At 58.3% G+C, this 18,155-nt stretch overlaps 1 protein-coding gene across 1 annotated transcript; it reads left to right on the forward strand.

Annotated features, from left to right (window-relative positions):
* Positions 1-122: 122 nt before the first annotated feature.
* Positions 123-18,058, forward strand: CSK (C-terminal Src kinase). The gene is made up of 13 exons (XM_082387811.1): positions 123-747; positions 13,051-13,130; positions 13,481-13,594; positions 13,702-13,814; positions 14,164-14,383; positions 15,194-15,287; positions 15,482-15,547; positions 15,631-15,730; positions 15,820-15,910; positions 16,401-16,474; positions 16,560-16,755; positions 16,864-16,950; positions 17,199-18,058. The coding sequence occupies exons 2-13, from the start codon at positions 13,116-13,118 to the stop codon at positions 17,379-17,381; spliced, it is 1,353 nt and encodes a 450-aa protein (XP_082243937.1). The 5' UTR covers positions 123-747; positions 13,051-13,115; the 3' UTR covers positions 17,382-18,058.
* Positions 18,059-18,155: the final 97 nt, after the last annotated feature.

Below are 18,155 nucleotides of genomic sequence, written 5' to 3' on the forward strand. Positions count from 1 at the left end.
CCCCCGCAGTGCCCCCGGCGCCCGGCAGGGGGCGCCGCCCCGCCGGCCCACGCCCCGCGGCGCGCCGGGCCGGCTCCCTCGCGCAGGCGCGCTGCCGCGGGCGGAGGATCCGGGCCGCGCTTCCTCTCGCCAGGCCTGCTAGCTTCCTCCCAGCGGAGCCCAGGGCGAGCCGAGCTTGGCCGCCGCCACTGAGACCGCCGTCGCCCTCTCGCTCTCGCCCCACCCCGCACCCTGCCCGGAGGTCTTGCCGGGGTGGGGTCCGAGCGGGGCGATCGCCCGCCCGCGCCGCCGTCGGGGCCATCCCCCGGCCAGCGGTCTCTCCCGCTCCAGCCAGCCTGTGGCCGCCGGAGCCTCCGGGACGTGGAACGCGGAGACCCCCCTGCGGCCCCGATCCAGGGTCCGGGGCAGCCCCGGGCAGCCGGCGCGACGTCCCCAAATCGAACCTCTGTGGCGGCGTTCGGAAGCGGAACTCTACCGGGGCCGCGCCGGCTACATTGTTTCCTCCCCCCGACTCCCTCCCGCCCCCCTTCCCCCGCCTTTCTTCCCTCCCCGACCCGGGCCGCGAGGCCATCCCCCTGCCTCTGTCTGGCCGTCCCTCCTCCCCCTCCTTTCGCACCCAGACCTCTTTGTACCGCACAACCCGGGGACCCCTGCGCCCCTCCCCTCCCCCCTGGCCGCATGGACTGCCCCGCAGGCCGCTGATGCTGCCCGCAGCGAGGTGGACCGGACCGCAGTGCCCCGACAGAGGTGAGTGCCTGGCAGACCTGGAGGAGGTGGGCGTCCGAGTGCTTCCCGGCGGGAGGCGGGTGGAGGTCGCTCGTCCCGCTTCTGTTGCTTCTGTTGCAGCTGCCGTGGCGTCCACACCCATCCCCCACCTCCCTTACCCCCTCCTTCCCGGGTTCGAAATCTCCCGGGAGTCACTGTCAGCCCGACTGGGAGGGGAGCGCACGAGGGAGGTACTGCCTTTCGAGCGCCACAGACTTGTCTTAGGCCACCCCGAGTCTGTCCTCCCCCTCTTGTGGGGGCTGGCTGGAGCCTGGAGGGAGGGGGTCGGCATGGGCCAGGGCCCAGGAAAATGGGCGGTTTGCCATTCCCGGCCCAGGGCCTCCCTGCAGGTTCCTTGGCCTGCCTGGTTCTGACCCCTCCCGCATTCCCCTGCGGAGGCCCTGCCGTCTCCAGGAAGCCCAGGGCCCAGCCACCTCCCTTGAGCCTGCCAGAGGTTGAGCCTGTCACCCTCGGCCTCCCAGAAGACCAGGCCTAAGCCAAGGGACCTCTGACCCTAGGGTGGGGAAACTGGGCAGGGCCTCTGTCCTGGGTGGAGGTGACACTGGGCATTAGGACCATGCCCCCACCTCCTGGCAGCCTTGTCAGCCCGTTCTCCCAGGCTCCTCAGGGCCCAGCCAGGTGTCAGGAAGGGGCGTGTCCAGCCACTAGATTCTTGGAGCTTAACTAGGGGTTTATTTTCCCTCCTATTTTGTAGACCAGGGGACTGAGGCTTAAAGGGGGAAGTTGCTATCCCAGGCCTCTGGCAGAGTTAGGCTGTCTGTCCTTTCATCGCCCCTGCTCTGCAGGGCTGGACTGATGTGGGTAGCGAGAAACCAGGCAGGTGCCTTTACCCACCAGGGACATAAGCCCCCAGCCTGGCCCATGGGTCCTTGCGGGGTGAGCACGTGCTCCCCTACAGAGAGCTAGAGAGAAGGGAGAGGGCTTCCGGCCCCGGCTCTGCCTGGGTCTGGGCTCGGGCAGCATCGGCACTGCCCGTGGGATTTCCCCCTGGTGCCTGAGGCTAGGCCCCACTGAGGGATGCGGTGAGTGTGTGGGGCACCCACGGGGTGCAGCCCTGGTGCTGAACTGAAACAGCCTGGTGGTCATTCCTGACCCCTCCCTCCTATACACCTTTGGCTCAGCTGGTGAATGGGATCTGGATGGGGAAGGCGAGAGCCCCGTTTCCACAGGGAGCACCCTACAGCCTTGGCATGGGAGCATTGTCAGAGTGGGGACACCCAGGGGGTGTCTTCCAAGTTCCCTACAGCCTGGTGTTCCCAGTGTCTTTCTTGGTGGGGCCCCAGCAGGAACAGGGTGAAGGCAGCAGGAAGGAGATTGGGACTGTGGCAGGATCCTTTTGCTGCTGGAAGTGTGGGAGGTTCCCTGGAGGATACTTAGCCATGTCTGGGGCCCCTTGGGGCTGCTGGCAGTTTTGTCCCGCTCAGGCCTCTGCCCTTGATTTAGAGTTGTTTCCGGTTGCCCTGACATGCACAGTGGAAGGGACACAGATGTGTTGGGCCTGTGAGGCTCCCCTCACCCAGCCCTAACTTCCTTGCCAGCCTGAGGGCCTGGGGCTGAAGCCTGACGTGGTTGGATGCCTGTGAGCTGTTGGGTGCAGGCCGGGGTCCCAAGACCCTAGTAGAAAGGGGTCTGGCCTCAAGCAAGCACGTGTGCAGGGCTTCACTTTTTGTGTGGCGAGCTTGGTGCCTTCCTCCCTGCTCTTCTCTCTGCCTTGGGTCTGAGACAGAGAAGGACCAGAAGACGGTCCCCAGCACCACTGCAGAGGGCACCAGGCCCCAAGGGGTTGAGCCATCACAGAACAGACCAGAGTACAGGCAGAGACAGAGGCCCAGGGCTCACAGTGTGACGTGGCCGCCCCAACAAGCCTGATCTGGCAGGACGGCTTGGGTCCAGTTCTGAGCTTGTTCTTTGGGAGGTTTTGAATCTCATTGTCCCCAAAGGTGTTTGATCTGGGAAAGAGAAGGTAGGGAAGGACCCTCATGTGTCTGACGGGCTGTCCCAAATCAGAAAGGCCATCCCTTGATGTCCCAGACACCAGGACCAGAGCTGGGTGGCAGGTGGGTCCCCAGGAAGCAAATCTGAGCTCATTACGAGAAAACTATGTATGTAGGTAAATAGTATTAGGGTTCTTAATTAAGAAAGTAACAAAACAGCGCTACAGAAAATTTAGAACACGGAAAATTCACCCACTGTTTCTTCACCGGCACAGTGACTGTTAGTATCTTGGAGCTCCCAGCCAGTCTTTTCCTGATCTTTTTTTCCTTTGTCGCTGTTTTCATTTGGGTGTGCGTGCCATAACACCTTTTTTCATTTAATACCATATCTGGGCATTTTGTCATGTTGCTACACAATCTGTGCAACTTTGCCCCTAAAAAGCTGTAAAATATTCCCGAACGCTCTGCCACAGCAACCTCACCCCAACCCTCTTACCAAGCTTGTGCATTGTTGTTTCCCATCTGTTGCTGTTGTAATTGTTGTTACTGCAGGCCCCCAAAGCAGCTGAGGGTGTAGGAGAGAGTGGGCAGCTTGGCACCCAACCAACGTGATTCCAGGCCCAGCTGTGCCATTTAGGCCAGGGAAGAGGGACCTTGGACAGGTCATCCTTTGAGCCAGAGTTCCTTTATATACACAACAGGGACGGTGATACCTACTTCAGAGGGGAGTGTGCGGACACGGAACTAACTAACCAAGGTACTAGAAGGTGCCTGGCACACCCCCTGGCATCCACTAGGCGCTCTGTAAGAAGGGGTAGGCTTTGTTGAAGGAGTGCCCACTGCAGGCTGCCTCAGCGTGTGCAGAAGACACCCGGGCCAGGGCTGGCTGATGGCTCACCTAGCCAAGGGTGGTCTCTGCCCAGGGAGCCCTTCAGAAACCCTGTGTTCAGAGACTGCTCTGGCCAGTATCCTGTCCCCACCTCTGCCTTCCCCCATCCCCATCACCATGTGGAAGATGGGCTACTGGTTGGTTTCTGGGGCCTGGCCCTACCCATTCTCCCTCTGTTCTTCCAGCATCAGGGCTGAATGGACGAGGCCTTTTCTCTGAGAGCCTGGCTACCTCCTGTCCCCCAGCTTCAGCTACTTCCTAGGCCAGCCCCACATTTCCCCAGTGGAGACAGAGGCCTACTTTCCCTGGGAAAACTGAGTCTTAGCAAGGAACCCAGGCATCATGAGCCCCAAGCCAGGGACAGCCATGCCTGCCTCATCCTCCCGCCCAGCGGCTGGGGAAGGGAAGACAGTTGGGGTCAGAAGGCAGAGATTCTAGAGCCTCCCAGCTGGGAGTTGAAGGGGAACATAGATGGTCCACAAATCACTAGGGAAGTCTTGTGTGTTAGTGTCCTTCTGTTCAGCAGGTGCTCCCCAGGTCTAATCTGAGCGTGTACTGCTGTGACATCGCTTGCTTCCTCTTGTTCCACTTCTGTGGAGATCAGAGAACTGGGAATGCCCTGCTAGGGTCAGCCCATGGACAGTAAGAGAAGACCAGTCTCAGCTTGGCACTCCCAGGGCCTAGGAGACCATAGCCCCAGATGACCCTGGTATGGCTCAGAACTAACCTAGGTAGAGGGTTCTCCCCAAGGTGGCCCATTCATTGCAGAGGGCTCCCAGGCGCATGACCTCGGACTCTGGCCGCCAGACTTTTGCCTTTGGAGTGTCCCCCTCCTCCCTGGTCTTGGCGCAGGGGAGGCGGGCATTACAACTGCCCTCCTGTCCCACAGCTCGGGCTGGGATGAGGTCACAGGGTGCGGTCCTCTCCAAGATGCTGGCCTGGCTGGGGTGAGCACTTTGGGAGTTTCTCAGTGCCCCCCCTCCTTGGTTGGGGACAGGATGGGTGGAGGAGGCAGGCCACCCTCCACACCAGGCAGGGAGCACTGCCTCCCCTCCTCCTCTCCTCTGGGTCCCTTCATCCAAGGGCTGGAAATAGAATCCGCTAAGTAATGATTAAAGTCAAATTCAGACCTAAAAATAAAGAGCTGGTGAGGAAGAGCTAGTGTGCTCCCTGCGTGGCTGAGGGGAGAAGCAAGCAGGGCGAGGCTGGTTTCGGGGGGCCAAGCCCTGCTACCCGGGAGAGGCCAGAGCCTGCTGGGGGACCAGGAGTACTCCACTAACTGGCGGGGGGGGGATCTCTTGTATCAGGCATGATGCAGCCCATACCAATCAGGGTCACACTGGCAGGACCAGGGAGAGAATCCCATTTTTCCCATGGGGAAACTGAGGCCTGGGAGGGACAAGTGTTTGTCCAGCGACTGTCCAGGAGCTCCCCTTGGCAGGCCCCCAGGGACCTGAGGGCCCCATGCAGCCCAGCTCGCCCTTCTGCCAGCTCGGTTTCTCTTCCTGGTTTTGAGGTACTGTGATGAGGGTAGCTTCTCATCACACACCAGCTATGTACGCCTCAGTGGGGCTGGGCCTCCAACCGCAGCTTCCCTCCGCCTCCCCCTCCCCTTCCGTGGTCTAGGCCCCTAGAAGCAGGAGAGGCTGCCTGGTGCCCGCCTCCTCCCCGCGGGTCCTGCTCTCTGCACAGTCGGAAGCCTTGTGAGTGGGTGAAAACCTGGGTGTCATCTGACGCCTGCACACCCTGGCTGCTGCTTCTCAGCCCTGCCCAGCCCAGCCCCTGCTCCTCACCCGGGCCGGACATCTGTGGCCCATGCTGTCAGGGAGACTGGAGGGGAGAGGAGAGAAGGACCCGTGAAGCCCCCCTGCCGACCAACAGAGGAGGCCAGAGTCAGAGAGGAGTCAGTCAGTGGGGAGAGGCCTGTGGTTCCAACTTCCTGGCGGGGCTGGGGGGAGCTCAGAAGCTGAGGATCTGTGTAGGCTGGAGCAGCCAGGAGGGCTTCCTGGAGAGGAAGGGCCATGAAAATCAAGAAGCATTTGAGAAAGAGACAGGGTAGGGGCAGAGGTCCTTGCTTAGAGCTGCTACACTCTCTAGGGCTGCTGGCTTCTCTAGTTGCTGTGCGAGGCACGGTATGGCACAGATGTAACCCATCCTTCCCAGAGCAGGAGGGCCGATCTCTGGGTGGACCTCCCCTCAGCCGCCCACTCTCACCTCTCTGTCCAGGGTGTCATCTGTCCTGCCTAAGGAAAGGGAGGGGTTTTCTCCCGACCAAGTTCAGACAAATCTGAGCTGAAATCCTTGCTCTACCCCTTGGAAGCTGGGTGATCCTCCTCAGCCTGGTTCCTCCTCTGTCAAACAAATCAGCAGGAAAACCTCATGGGGTTTTTTGGAGGATTAAGTAACTAAGGCAGGATTGGGTCAGTAGGCTCTCCCTCTTCGTGCTTTCATTTTTACAGTCCATCCTGTGGGGCGAGGGTGTTGGTAACCCTTCTCCCTACACTGGGTAGCAAGACTGCACGTCCTTTGAGTTGGGGCCACTCAGCTTTACCTTCTGAGCCGTGTGTTCTCGGGGTCCCAGTTCTGAGATGGGGAGACCAGGAATCTGGGGGCCAGCTCACCGGCCTCTGGGCCGCAGTCTCCCCACCTATAACGTGGCTAGGGGACTTTGGGTTGAGGGACAAGGACACTCTGGTTTTTAAGGGTTCGTTGGAGGTGGTTTTTAAGGGTTCATTGGAGGTCAGTGCTGAGAGGCTGTATGTAAATGTAGGCAAATGAAGATGCAAAGACCACAGCCTGTGCTGAGGGGGGTGGCGGAACAGAGGCCTGGAGTCCCCACTGCCCAGTGCATGTAGGTAATTAGGCTCCTGAGCGGTAATTAGAAACCTTTCTGGGCCAGGAGTGTCGGCCTCAAGCTGCAGCGGTGCCTGGGGAAGGAGGCTCCCCTTCCTTATTAGCCTCCTCTAGCTCCAGCCCCCACTGAGCCATTGGAGGGCAGGAAAAAAGCCAGTGAGTTGCTGTAATTTGGTTTTTAACACTTTGCAGCCATTAAACTCACCCCTCCCCTTAGGGCAGGGGTGCTGGATGCTGAGGGAACGCTGGGGGTGAGGGTGGGGCAGCTCACACTGGAGACAAAGTGGGACCGTGCATCCTTCCAGCCCTCTCCTGACCCCCAGGGAGGTTCGGGTCTCTCCAAGGGTCTTGTGCCCAATTCTGCAGCTGCCCAGCTGAGGGCTCTGGGACCACCCATCTGGCTCAGTGGGAACCAGCCTCCAGCCCATGGCCTGGTGTGTGGCCAGGGGCATCACAGTGCCATCAGCCTGGGTGCCCTGTGCAGAACCAGAGGTGGGGCTGATTTTACTGCTGCCAAACCAGCCCAGCTGCTGTTGGTGCCCCGCCCTCCTCAGGTGTCTTTCGGAGGGGCGTGCCCAATCAGAAACGCAGAGCTGTGTGCCAGACTGCCTGGGTTCAGAGCCTCTGTGGACCCTCACCCCCCTCACCCTGAGCCTCCTCCAGCCTTAATTAACTCTCTCTGTACCACTGTTTGAAATCCTAATCCTGGCCCGATCTAGCACAGTCGCTTCTACCTGAGATCCTCCCCTCCCCTCCCCCTCTTCCTGGAAGCCTTCCCCAGTGGCCTTTGTCTCTCTCCTCTGCTGAGGCACCAAGCACACCTGGCCGTGATTGATCACCTGGTAGCCAGGAGGGCTGGAGCAGGGCTGGGGACAGAGGAGAGATGCTGGGTAGCATTCTTGGGGTCCCAAGGGCAGGACCTCCTGGGCCCTTCCCCCCTCCTGTCCCTCCTGGCCACCACACATGGAGCTGGGCTCACAGGGAGCCTCTTGAAACAGTGGCTCAAAGAATGAGAGGGCAAGGTGGACCGTGGACCTGCTTGTTGCCTCTGGGGGCTGCCCTGCCCCGCAGAGGCTCCAGCTGGGTCCTGTGGCAGGACCAGAGTCTCTGGGGGCTGTGGCCCCTAGAGTTCCCCCAGGTCTCTTGTGCACTTCCCTTTTCAGTGGCTATTTTTAGCTGGGTGTAAACAGTTACAGAAGGCTCCCACGCCCCATTAGGCAGTGGAGTTTTGGTGAGGGGGGCAGGGCAGGAGCCCCTTAACCTACCCTGGCCCTCAGCACGTGCTAGGCTGTGAGGGTCTACAGCTTCCCCAAGGCAGGGAAAGGGCAGTTGCTGGGCTTTCCCCCTCCCTGCCAGCCTGGGCTCCCAAGAAAGGCCTGCCTGAGGCTGTGGCCACTGACCTCAGCGCTTGGGCACAATACCCAGCCTGTTCCCGGGACCCCAGCACAAGAACTCCTGGGAGCAGGGTTTGGGGCAGGAAGTCGGAGTGAAAGCCCCCTGTCCCCCAGCCCTGTGGGGGTGGGGTGGCAACTGCTGTCCCTTTGGGGTTAAATATAGTCCTGTCAGTTATGGGACCACAGTGTGGTGCAGCCAGCCTAGCTTCCCCCTGTTGTTTGTTGGTTCATTCATTCATTCAGCACTCACGCGCTGAGCAGCCGCCCTGGGCCCGGCTCTCCTCCTGCAGGGGCTCCCAGGCCAGGGTCAGTGAGCTTCTCACTGGAGCGTCGGGCGTGAGAGGCTCTGGAGGCCCGGAGCAGCCGCCACAGCTGGGGAGCCACGGAAGGCTCCTGGCACAAGTGGTTTTCAAAAAGTTATTGAGTTTCTTACTAATCTTATTTTTAGGGGGAAGGTAATAGATGCATGTGGTTAAAAAAACAAAAGTTAAAAGAACAAAATAGCAAATATACAACGAACAGTAAGTTTCCCTTGAACTTGATACTCACTACTCCTTCCCATTTCCAGAGACAACCTCTGTTATCAGTTTCTTCTATCTTTCAGAGATAATCCGTGCATATCTAAGGTTAGGGGTGAATGGTATGTCCTTTTAAAAAACAATAATTTGTAATATACCATGGGGGATGTCCTGCACCCTGCTTTTTTTTTTGGTCTTTGAGTATTTCAGACCTACCAAGAAGCTGAAATAATGGTATAATGAATACCCATGTATACTTTACCCAGATTCACCAGTTCTTAGCATTTTGCCACATTCGCTTTACCTCTTCTTTTATATACATGGACATATGTGTATATGTATTTTTTTTTGCTGATTTATTTGAGTGTTAGTTGCAGGCATCGTACCTTTCTCTCCTAAGTACTTTATCATGTATCTCTTACATAATCACAGTACCATGATCACAGCTAAGAAAATTAACATTAATTCCATAACATTATCTAACATTTCATTTTCCCAGTTGTCCCCAAATGATCTTTATAGCTATTTTTTCCCTCTGATCCAGAATCTGATTCAGAATCACTCATTGAATCTTGCTATCATGTGTCTTTTCTTTTTTTCTTTTCCAGCTTTGTTGAGATATAATTGCGATTTAATGTTGTGTAAGTTTAAGGTATACAGTGTGATGATTTGATATATGTGCATATTGTGAAACGATTACCACGATAAGGTTACTTAACACATCATTCATCTCACGTAATTACCATTTTGTTGTTCTGTCATGTTTCTTTTGTGTCTTGTTTAATCCAGAACATTCCCCAGCCTTTCTTTGTTTGTTTTGTCTTTTATGACATTGACTCTAAGAGTCCAGGCCAGTTATTTGGTCTCTGTCTGCCTACGTCTTCCTGACTGGAGTCAGGTTAAGCAGCTCTGAGGGCCCATCGCACAGAGGATGCTGTGCCCTCCTTAGTGCAGGAGGCACTCAGTGTGCTCCTCTCATTATTGGAGATGCTTAATTTGATCACTCGGTTAACGAGGCATCTGCCACATCTCCCTGTGGTGGAGGTGCTTTTTCCTCTCTGTGATTAATCTGGAGGGTGGTACTTAGATGCCATGTCACTGTCCTATTCCCCCAGCAATGTTTCCTTCATGACTTGAGCTGGCTTTTTGCCATTTCTACTTACTCTGTCATGGGGAGCTTTCTGTATCAGCACCTAGAGATCCGTCCTGGCCCCATAACAGCTGGAGTTGTGTTGTTGCCTTTTAGGGCTATCTGGTCATTTATTTACTTGGTTCTTTATTAACAGACATAAAGGTTGTCTCCCAATCTCTTGCTACAACAAACAGTACTGCAGGGACTGTCCTACTACATTTTTTTAGGCACATGTGGAACCCTGAAGGTTGAGTGGAAGTTCCTTGGGTAGAGAAGTGGGGAGGGAGTGGAGAGGGAATGCCAAGGCGGGGAGGTGGGTGGGGCTCCGGGGTCCTAGGAGCAGCAGGTGAGAAAGGGATCTGGTTCAGGTGCTGGAGAGCCAGTGAGTCCCAGAAGGGTCGAGGGACTTTCCCAAGGTCACACAACAAGTTGGTGGCAGAGCCAGAAACAGGACTCAGAGCCCTTGACTCCCAGGATGATGTTCCTGCACTTCTTCCACAAAGTGGCCTGAAACAAGGTTCACATAACCCTGGAAGGGCCCCTCTGTGCCTGATCAAGGCCTGACTAGAGGCCTAGGTTTGCAGTAGCCCCTCCCAGCCACTCTGACTCTTGGCCTCTGACCTGGAGGGGGATAGCCCAGCTGGACCCTCAGAGCCCTAAGGACGGGACTGTCCTGGCCTCATGACTTCACCAGGGAGGAGCCGTCAGAGAGGGTCTGCAGCTCCTGCTGGCAGGATTTCTGCGGGAAGAAAGCAGGCTTCAGAACAGCCCTAGGAGCTGTAGGGTTGTCACCAGCCCATTGTACAGATGGGGAAACTGAGTCCTGAAGTCATAGCCAGTAGAGCAAAGGGGAAAGGCTAGCTCCTTCCTCTCGTTTCCATATCTGTCATCGTCAAAACCCAGACCCTCAAGGAAGGCCACCCTGACCCTCCTGGCCTTGCCCCTTCCTCTGAGCACCGCTTGCTTCTCCCTCTTCCCTTGCACTCTCTTTTCTAGGCCAGTGTGGTCCCAGCCTGCTGGCAGCCCCCGCGTGGTGCGTGCATATAAGGCAGGGAGGCACCAGGGGTGGGGGTCAATGCTCAGGCATATGACACCTGCGTGGGGCAGGATGCTCACTGGAGGTGTAGCCTCAGGTAAGGCCTCTTGCCTCTCGGCCTGGCTCAGCATGCTCATCTGTAAAATGGGGATAATAATGGCCTCTCTCTCTCAGTTGTTAGAGGATTTGATGAGCCATAATGTGCCAAGGACAGGGCCCGGCACAGAATAAGTGCTCAGCAAACAGGACCTATTATTATTTTTGTTATTATCATCTAGTCAGTGGGGAGGCGGCAGCAGCAGCTGCAGGCCTGCAGGGGAGGGAGTGTTTGCAAACTGACAGCTGGGAGGGTGACTAATGGTGCCTCAGCCTCCTCGCCCTCTCGCCCTCGGTGGTGGTGAATCTTGCGAGGGAGGGGGAGGCATGGGGATGTGGAGAGCTGGCAGAGCCCCTATTCAGAATGTCTTGAAGGCTGGGGACCCAGCCAGCCACAGAGGGACCCCAGTTCAAGTTCCGGACCATCACCCCTAACCAGCTGTGTGACGTAGGGCAAGTTGTTCAAACCTCACGAGCCTCAGTTTCCATTTCTATAAAATGCGGGCAAGCGGAGCTCACGGCTCCCACATGTGGTTCTTGGGAGCCTGGAGGTGCTTCCTATACTCATGGTGGCTCAGTCATGTCAATGTATGTGTGTGTAAGGGAGTCCAAGCTCATCCTTCTTGTGCCCCAGGCTCCCTGCCCAGATGGCAGAGGTTGACGGGCTGGCTTTGGGACAGGAAGCACTATGTATTCCGGGAGGAAGGGAAGCCTGGAAGTGGGGCCTGGACGCCGTGGTGCTTCTCCCCAGCTCTGTTCTCCCCGGCTCCTTCTGGTCTCCAAGACCACACACTCCCCTGCTGAGGCCCCCAGACCCCATGGCCCTCAGAAGCAAACCCTGTTTCTTCACATCAGCATGTGAAGCCCCCGCATCCCTGCAAGTTTTGTGCCAGGCGGACCCAGTACCCACGGTCCCCTGCAGCAGACTGACGGGGTGCTCAGACCGTCAGGGTCTGTTTCCCGCCCTCCTCACCTTGGGCTTCCAGCCTGGGGTGCCCCTGCCTTTTTTAGCCCTCCAGCCTTCAGGGCTCAGCTCCAGCGCTCCCTCCTCCAGGAAGCCCACCTAAGCTCTGCAGTCCTCACTCACCTCACACCCCTAGGCACTTGCACTCAAATGTCTTCTTCCACCGCCTGGCCTGGGGTAGGTGGTAAAGTTTGTGAGTGTCAACCAGGCCCCAGGCCTTGTGTGTCCTGCAAATGAGCCTGGGAACAAGGCACATGGAGGAGTTTTTCTTCTAACATACTGTGAGCACGGAGTAGTCACTGGCCCTGTCTAAGCCTCAGTTTCCCCATCTGTCAGAAGAGAACAGTAGCCCCATCCCTCTGCTTCCTGGGACAGGTACACGGGGGCTCTGGGCTGTGTTTGGGAAGATGCTGGTCATAGAGCGAGTGCTGAGCTGGGGCCACAAAGAGTGTGTGTGCAAGACGGGGTTGACTTGCTGCTCTTGGGGCGTGGGGTTGGCTGGGGTAACTTTCTTGGAGTAGTCAACTTTATTGAAGAAAACACATACACCAAAACGTATATCAGCCACAAGGGTACAGCTCAGTGAAGTGCTACAGAGTTGAACTTGCCCCCTTCCAGTCACTGCCTCCTCCAAGGGGAGTCGCCATCGTGCACTGGAAAATCCCGATTGTGAAGCTTATACAAATGGAATCACACGGCACGTGTGCTTTCTGTCTGGCGTCTTGGTTAGCATGTTTAGATGCATCAGTGTTGTTTCATAGCTGTAGTTTATTCATGTTTACTGCTGTCCAGTACTCTGTGAATGTACACAGTTTATCCATCACTCCTGTAGGGCATCTGGGCAGTTCCCAGTGTGAGGTTTGTTACAGATCGTGCTACTGTGTGTGCTCCTGTGCCTGTCTCAGCAGTGCCTGCCCTGTTTTCTCTTGGGCGTGTGCTGGGAAGTGGGGCGTCCAGGCCATGGGGTTGGCATACATTTGGCTTCAGAGATACTGCCTGGGCGAGTTTTTATAGGTGACAGAACTAAGAGGCCCACAGAGGACAAGGGACTTTCCCAAGGTCCCAAGCACCTTCCCCAGGTTCACAGCTGCCCTGTGGTCCCCCACAGACCACTTAGCTGATATCCAGCCATGGGGCTGGTGGGGCAGGCACTACTCACCCCCTACGCTTTGTAGCCTCTGTTGGTCATTCCAAGGGCTGTAAGGCCACAATGGGCTCAGGGTTGACAGCCCTCTGTCCTTGGGGGTCCTCAGCCCTCATCCCCTGCCTCCTCCCCTGCCCAGTGCCCTCAGCCTGCTGAAACTGGAAAGGACAGCCCTTGCCCCAAGTCCCAGCCCTGGAAGCCTCTGGCATCTGTTCGCATTGCTATGGGGAAGGAGCAGGGTCTCAGTGACGGAGGGAACTATCTCCTCTCACAGCCTTCCCTCAATCTTCCCCTCTCCCCACAGCTCTCATGGTACCAAGTGACAGGTTGGCCTTCCTGTGACACGGGGACACCAGATCTTCTGAGAAGATGTCGGCAATTCAGGTACTGCAGGGGCAGGGGTCTAGGGCAGTGGAGTATCCCCACCACCACCACGGGGTGCTGAGAAGAGAGAATGAGGATTCAGGTCGATTCACTCCCCTTTTCCCCAGTCCTGGCTTTCAACAAAATGGAATTCCAGGGCCCACTGTCAGATGGGGGGCCCTCAAGATGGGAGCACAGGTCTGGGGGCAGTGGGGAAGTCTCAGCTAGAAGACACCCAGAGCTCTCCGGCGGAAGGGCACCTCACCCAGACTCAGGGAGGCCAGCCAAGAGGCTGTGACCTTGAGGGCTTGCAGGCAGGTGGGTGGGGGCTGCCCCAGGCTGCACCCACCCACGTGTCGCCTGCCCTGCAGGCTGCCTGGCCATCCGGTACAGAATGTATTGCCAAGTACAACTTTCACGGCACTGCTGAGCAGGACCTTCCCTTCTGCAAAGGAGACGTGCTCACCATTGTGGCTGTCACCAAGGTAAGTAACTAGGGACTTCACACCCCTACCCGCTTCCTACCTCTGGGTTTTGTCTCCCCTGCACGTGAGGGTGAGCCTGAGAGCTGTCTGGGCTCCCCTCTCCCCAGGACCCCAACTGGTACAAAGCCAAGAACAAGGTGGGCCGTGAGGGCATCATCCCAGCCAACTACGTCCAGAAGCGGGAGGGCGTGAAGGCAGGCACCAAGCTCAGCCTCATGCCGTGAGTACCTCTGAGGAGCGGTTGGGAATTCCCAGTCTGGGAGGAAGGAGGACGGGGAGCCCTGTTACCCCTAGAAGAGAGTCAGGAAAGCAGGGAGGCGAGAGTAAGGGGCTGGGATGTCCGTGAGGGCCTTTCGAGACAAGGGGAAGGGCCTGGGTGCTGGACCTCAAAGGGGAGGACGGAGCTAGGAGGGCTGAAGAAAGAAGGGCAGGAGGCAGAGGATGAGGGCCTCCAGAGCCTGTCTGAGCCCTGAACTGTGGAGAGGTGCCAGCCAGAGGGAGGGCCTTCGGGAAGTGGAGCCTGGCAGTGCCCTTGGGCCACCATGACCCCAGGCCCGGCCTCCCCGCAGCTGGTTCCATGGCAAGATCACGCGGGAGCAGGCAGAGCGGCTCCTGTGCCCACCAGAGACAGGCCTGTTCCTGGTGCGGGAAAGCACCAACTACCCCGGGGACTACACGCTGTGCGTGAGCTGCGACGGCAAGGTGGAGCATTACCGCATCATATACCATGCCAGCAAGCTCAGCATCGACGAGGAGGTGTACTTCGAGAACCTCATGCAGCTGGTGGAGGTGAGCGGAGCGTGCCGGCCCTGATTCCGGCTACAGTCCCACCGCTCTAGCTGGGTGACCTTGGGCATGTCCTGCAGCCTCTGCAAGCCCACATTTCCTCACGCCTCGATAGAGCCCATGCTGTGTGCCAGGGTTGATCTCTGACCCCACAATGCCTGCACAGGGAGGTGGTCCCCCAGTTCATAGGCCAGGAAACAGAGGTTCAGAGCAGTTAAGGGACCTGCCTCTGGTCACACAGCTGTGAATTGGAGGTGCCAGGACTAGAATCTGAGTATTCTGATCCCAGAACTAGCTTCCTTCCAGCCGCTCATAGAACTGTATGTCCAGCTGTGTGTACGTAAACATGTCCTCATGAGCTTTACCTTGATGGCCCACATGTCCCTGCAGCTCCCAAGGCCATCTCTGCCCCAGGCAGCCTCCAGATGCCTCCTGTACTCACTCTCAGCACATTCCGCCTGTTGGCCTGGCTTGGCCTATGGCAGGGGAGGGTCCTGTGCACACCTGGCTAGAGGCTGGTATTAGACTGAGCCAGGACTTGTCCTCTGCTTTGGGATGCTGGTGAGGCCCAGAGTGATCACAACATCCCGGTATCCGTCCAGCACCTGGGTGTGGGGTGGCATGGGAGATGGGCCATGTGTCTGGGGCCTCCCTAACCCCTGCTAGAAATGGAGAGCCCTCCTGACCCAAACCAACTCTGGGCTGGGTGGGACAAGCCTCTGCTGCCGTCTGGTGGTCAGACCGGGGCAGTGCATGGGAGCCGCGGGTGGTGCACAGGGGGCTGGCCCTGATCGCCTGCCCTGCCCACTACAGCACTACACCTCAGACGCAGATGGACTCTGTACTCGCCTCATCAAGCCAAAGGTCATGGAGGGCACCGTGGCGGCCCAGGATGAGTTCTTCCGCAGTGAGTGCCACCCCCCCACGCCCACTCCTCACTTGCCCACTCGCCTCCTCCCACCCGGGCTTCCTGGCACCACGCCATCCTGGAGGCTCTGGAGACGCCCAGGGAACCCCACATAAGTCACAGTCCAGTCTGCCTCTGCTGTGACCCCTGCTCTGACTTCAGCACCCCTCACTCACCACCCACTCCCCCCGCAGGCGGCTGGGCGCTGAACATGAAGGACCTGAAGCTGCTGCAGACCATTGGGAAGGGGGAGTTTGGAGGTGAGCCAGAGAGGGTGGGAGCCCTAGGAGAGGCTGGTGACTGGGGGGAGTCCAGGAAACGACCTCCAACTCTCTTGCCCCAGACGTGATGCTGGGCGACTACCGAGGGAACAAAGTCGCCGTCAAGTGCATTAAGAACGACGCCACTGCCCAGGCCTTCCTGGCTGAAGCCTCGGTCATGACGTGAGTTGGGGCAGGGGGTGGGGAGGTCACCCGGGGCCAAGAGGTGATGGGGAGGCTTGGCAGGCTCTGACCACCCCGTCCTGCCCCAGGCAACTTCGGCATAGCAACCTGGTACAGCTTCTGGGCGTGATCGTAGAGGAGAAAGGTGGGCTCTACATCGTCACCGAGTACATGGCCAAGGTGTGTGCCTGCCCCGCGATCCAACTGCCATCCTGGAGCTGAACACTGGGGCTCGAGCCTTCCAGCCGCCCCAAGCCCCCCACCATACCCTTGGGCCCCTGCTCCCTCAGTCCCTTCTCTCCAACTGGTCTTTGAAGTCACCAGGGCTTGGCTTTTGTCTTGGCTCACCATTTATTCACTACGACCTTGGAAAAGTTGTGTCACCCCTCCAAACCTCAGGTCCTCATCTGTGAATGGAGATAGTAACAAAGTTTACCTCAGAGATTTATGAAGATTAAGAGATAATGCATGAAAATTGCTGAGCACAGCGTCTGGCGTCTAGACTCTGATATTCCTTCAGTAGTGACGTCCTGACCTCTCCCCTGCCCCTCCCCTCTCCTCACACCTCCCTTGAGTGTCGCCATTTACCCAGCCCCAGACCCACTGTTCCCAGGGTCTAGAGGGCAAGTCTGACCTATAGGGCCTGTTGGTCTGTCTGTCCTGCCCCCAGGGGAGTCTGGTGGACTACCTGCGGTCTCGGGGCCGGTCAGTGCTGGGCGGAGACTGTCTCCTCAAGTTCTCACTGTGAGTGAAGCAATGCCTGATTTGGGGCGGGGGGGGCGGCTATGGGATCCCTGTCTGAGGGGACATGTGGCTGGCTCGCCCCCAGAGATGTCTGCGAGGCCATGGAATACCTGGAGGGCAACAACTTCGTGCACCGGGACCTGGCTGCCCGCAACGTGCTGGTGTCCGAGGACAACGTGGCCAAGGTCAGCGACTTCGGCCTCACCAAGGAGGCTTCCAGCACCCAGGACACGGGCAAGCTGCCAGTCAAGTGGACAGCCCCCGAGGCCCTGAGAGAGAAGGTGGGCGCGCCTCTCCTCAGGGCCTGAGCAGTGGTGGATGGGGTTCCCGGGTCACCCGCACCCCCCAGTTCCCAGGACCTGACACTGCCTCTCCCATCCACGTGGCAGAAATTCTCCACCAAGTCTGACGTGTGGAGTTTCGGGATCCTCCTCTGGGAAATCTACTCTTTCGGGCGAGTGCCTTATCCGAGAATTGTGAGTGTGGGCACTGGGGCTGGGTGGGGCTTGGAGCAAGAGAGGGGGTGACGGGGAGGGGTACCGGCTGGGCCCCGCCTCCCCGGCCTGAGCCCTAGAAGCTGCAGACCTGCCCTCGGGACCTTCCAGGCCGCTCCCCGGGCCGGGGCTGAGGCGGAACTAGGGGGTCCTTGGAGAGCAACGCTGAGTGGGGGTCCCCTCGGGGTCAGGCCTTACACCGATTCGTACCACCACCCACCTGCCCACAGCCCCTGAAGGACGTTGTCCCGCGGGTGGAGAAGGGCTACAAGATGGACGCCCCCGATGGCTGCCCACCTGCGGTCTACGAGGTCATGAAGAACTGCTGGCACCTGGACGCCGCCCTGCGGCCCTCCTTCCTGCAGCTCCGTGAGCAGCTGGAGCACATCAAAACCCACGAGCTGCACCTGTGACTGCCGGCCTCCGCCCAGGTCGTGGGCCTGTGGGGACTGAACCCGGAGAGGGTGCGGACCTGGCGCCCCACTCGCTGGGCCCAAACCCGAACTGAGCCCAGCAGGACCGTGGGCCTCTTTTCTCTGTCGCAGCCTGCGCCCCTTCTGGCCCCCGGAGACCCCGCCTAGGCCTGGCACCTTCTCTCATGGACCCACCTGTGGGGCTTTGGGAACCCCGCCCAAGGGCCAGGAAGGGAGGAGGCTGAGGAGCCCTACTGGGGCCAGGCTCCCCCTGGCCTCCCGTATCTCGCCTTCTTAGAGTTTTATCCCTTTCCTTTTTTGAGATTTTTTTCCGTGTGTTTATTTTTTATTATTTTTCAAGATAAGGAGAAAGAAAGTACCCAGCAAATGGGCATTTTACAAGAAGTACGAATCTTATTTTTCCTGTCCTGCCCACAAGGGTTGGGGAGACCAGGCCCCTCTCTAGGGACCCATCGCCCCAGGCTCGTTCCCCACCCCGTGTTCCTTGTCCGTGTTGCCTCGGTCGCCCCGTGTCTGCGCTTGACCATGTTGCACTGTTTGCATGCGCCCGAGGCAGACGTCTGTCAGGGGCTTGGAGTCCGTGTGCCGCTGCCGCCCGCCCACCCACCTGCCCTGTGAGATGGAATCGTAATAAACCACTCCATGAGGACCCCGCTGCCCGGTCTCGGCGCTTCCTCCGCCGAGCCTGCCCGTCCCACCCGGCCTCCCATCCCCGTGCCATCTTGTCCATCCCCCTGTCTCTGTGAGTGAGGC

The sequence above is a fragment of the Balaenoptera borealis genome, assembly GCF_965194805.1.
Source record: "Balaenoptera borealis genome assembly, chromosome: 3".
In the NCBI taxonomy this organism is placed as follows: domain Eukaryota; kingdom Metazoa; phylum Chordata; class Mammalia; order Artiodactyla; family Balaenopteridae; genus Balaenoptera; species Balaenoptera borealis.

What these genes read in the sequence shown, in the direction of transcription:
- CSK (XM_082387811.1), top strand. An exon ending in TGGGAAGGGGGAGTTTGGAG is followed by an intron (nt 15,548 to 15,630) that starts GTGAGCCAGAGA and finishes CTCTTGCCCCAG; the next exon opens with ACGTGATGCTGGGCGACTAC. An exon ending in GAGTGCCTTATCCGAGAATT is followed by an intron (nt 16,951 to 17,198) that starts GTGAGTGTGGGC and finishes ACCTGCCCACAG; the next exon opens with CCCCTGAAGGACGTTGTCCC.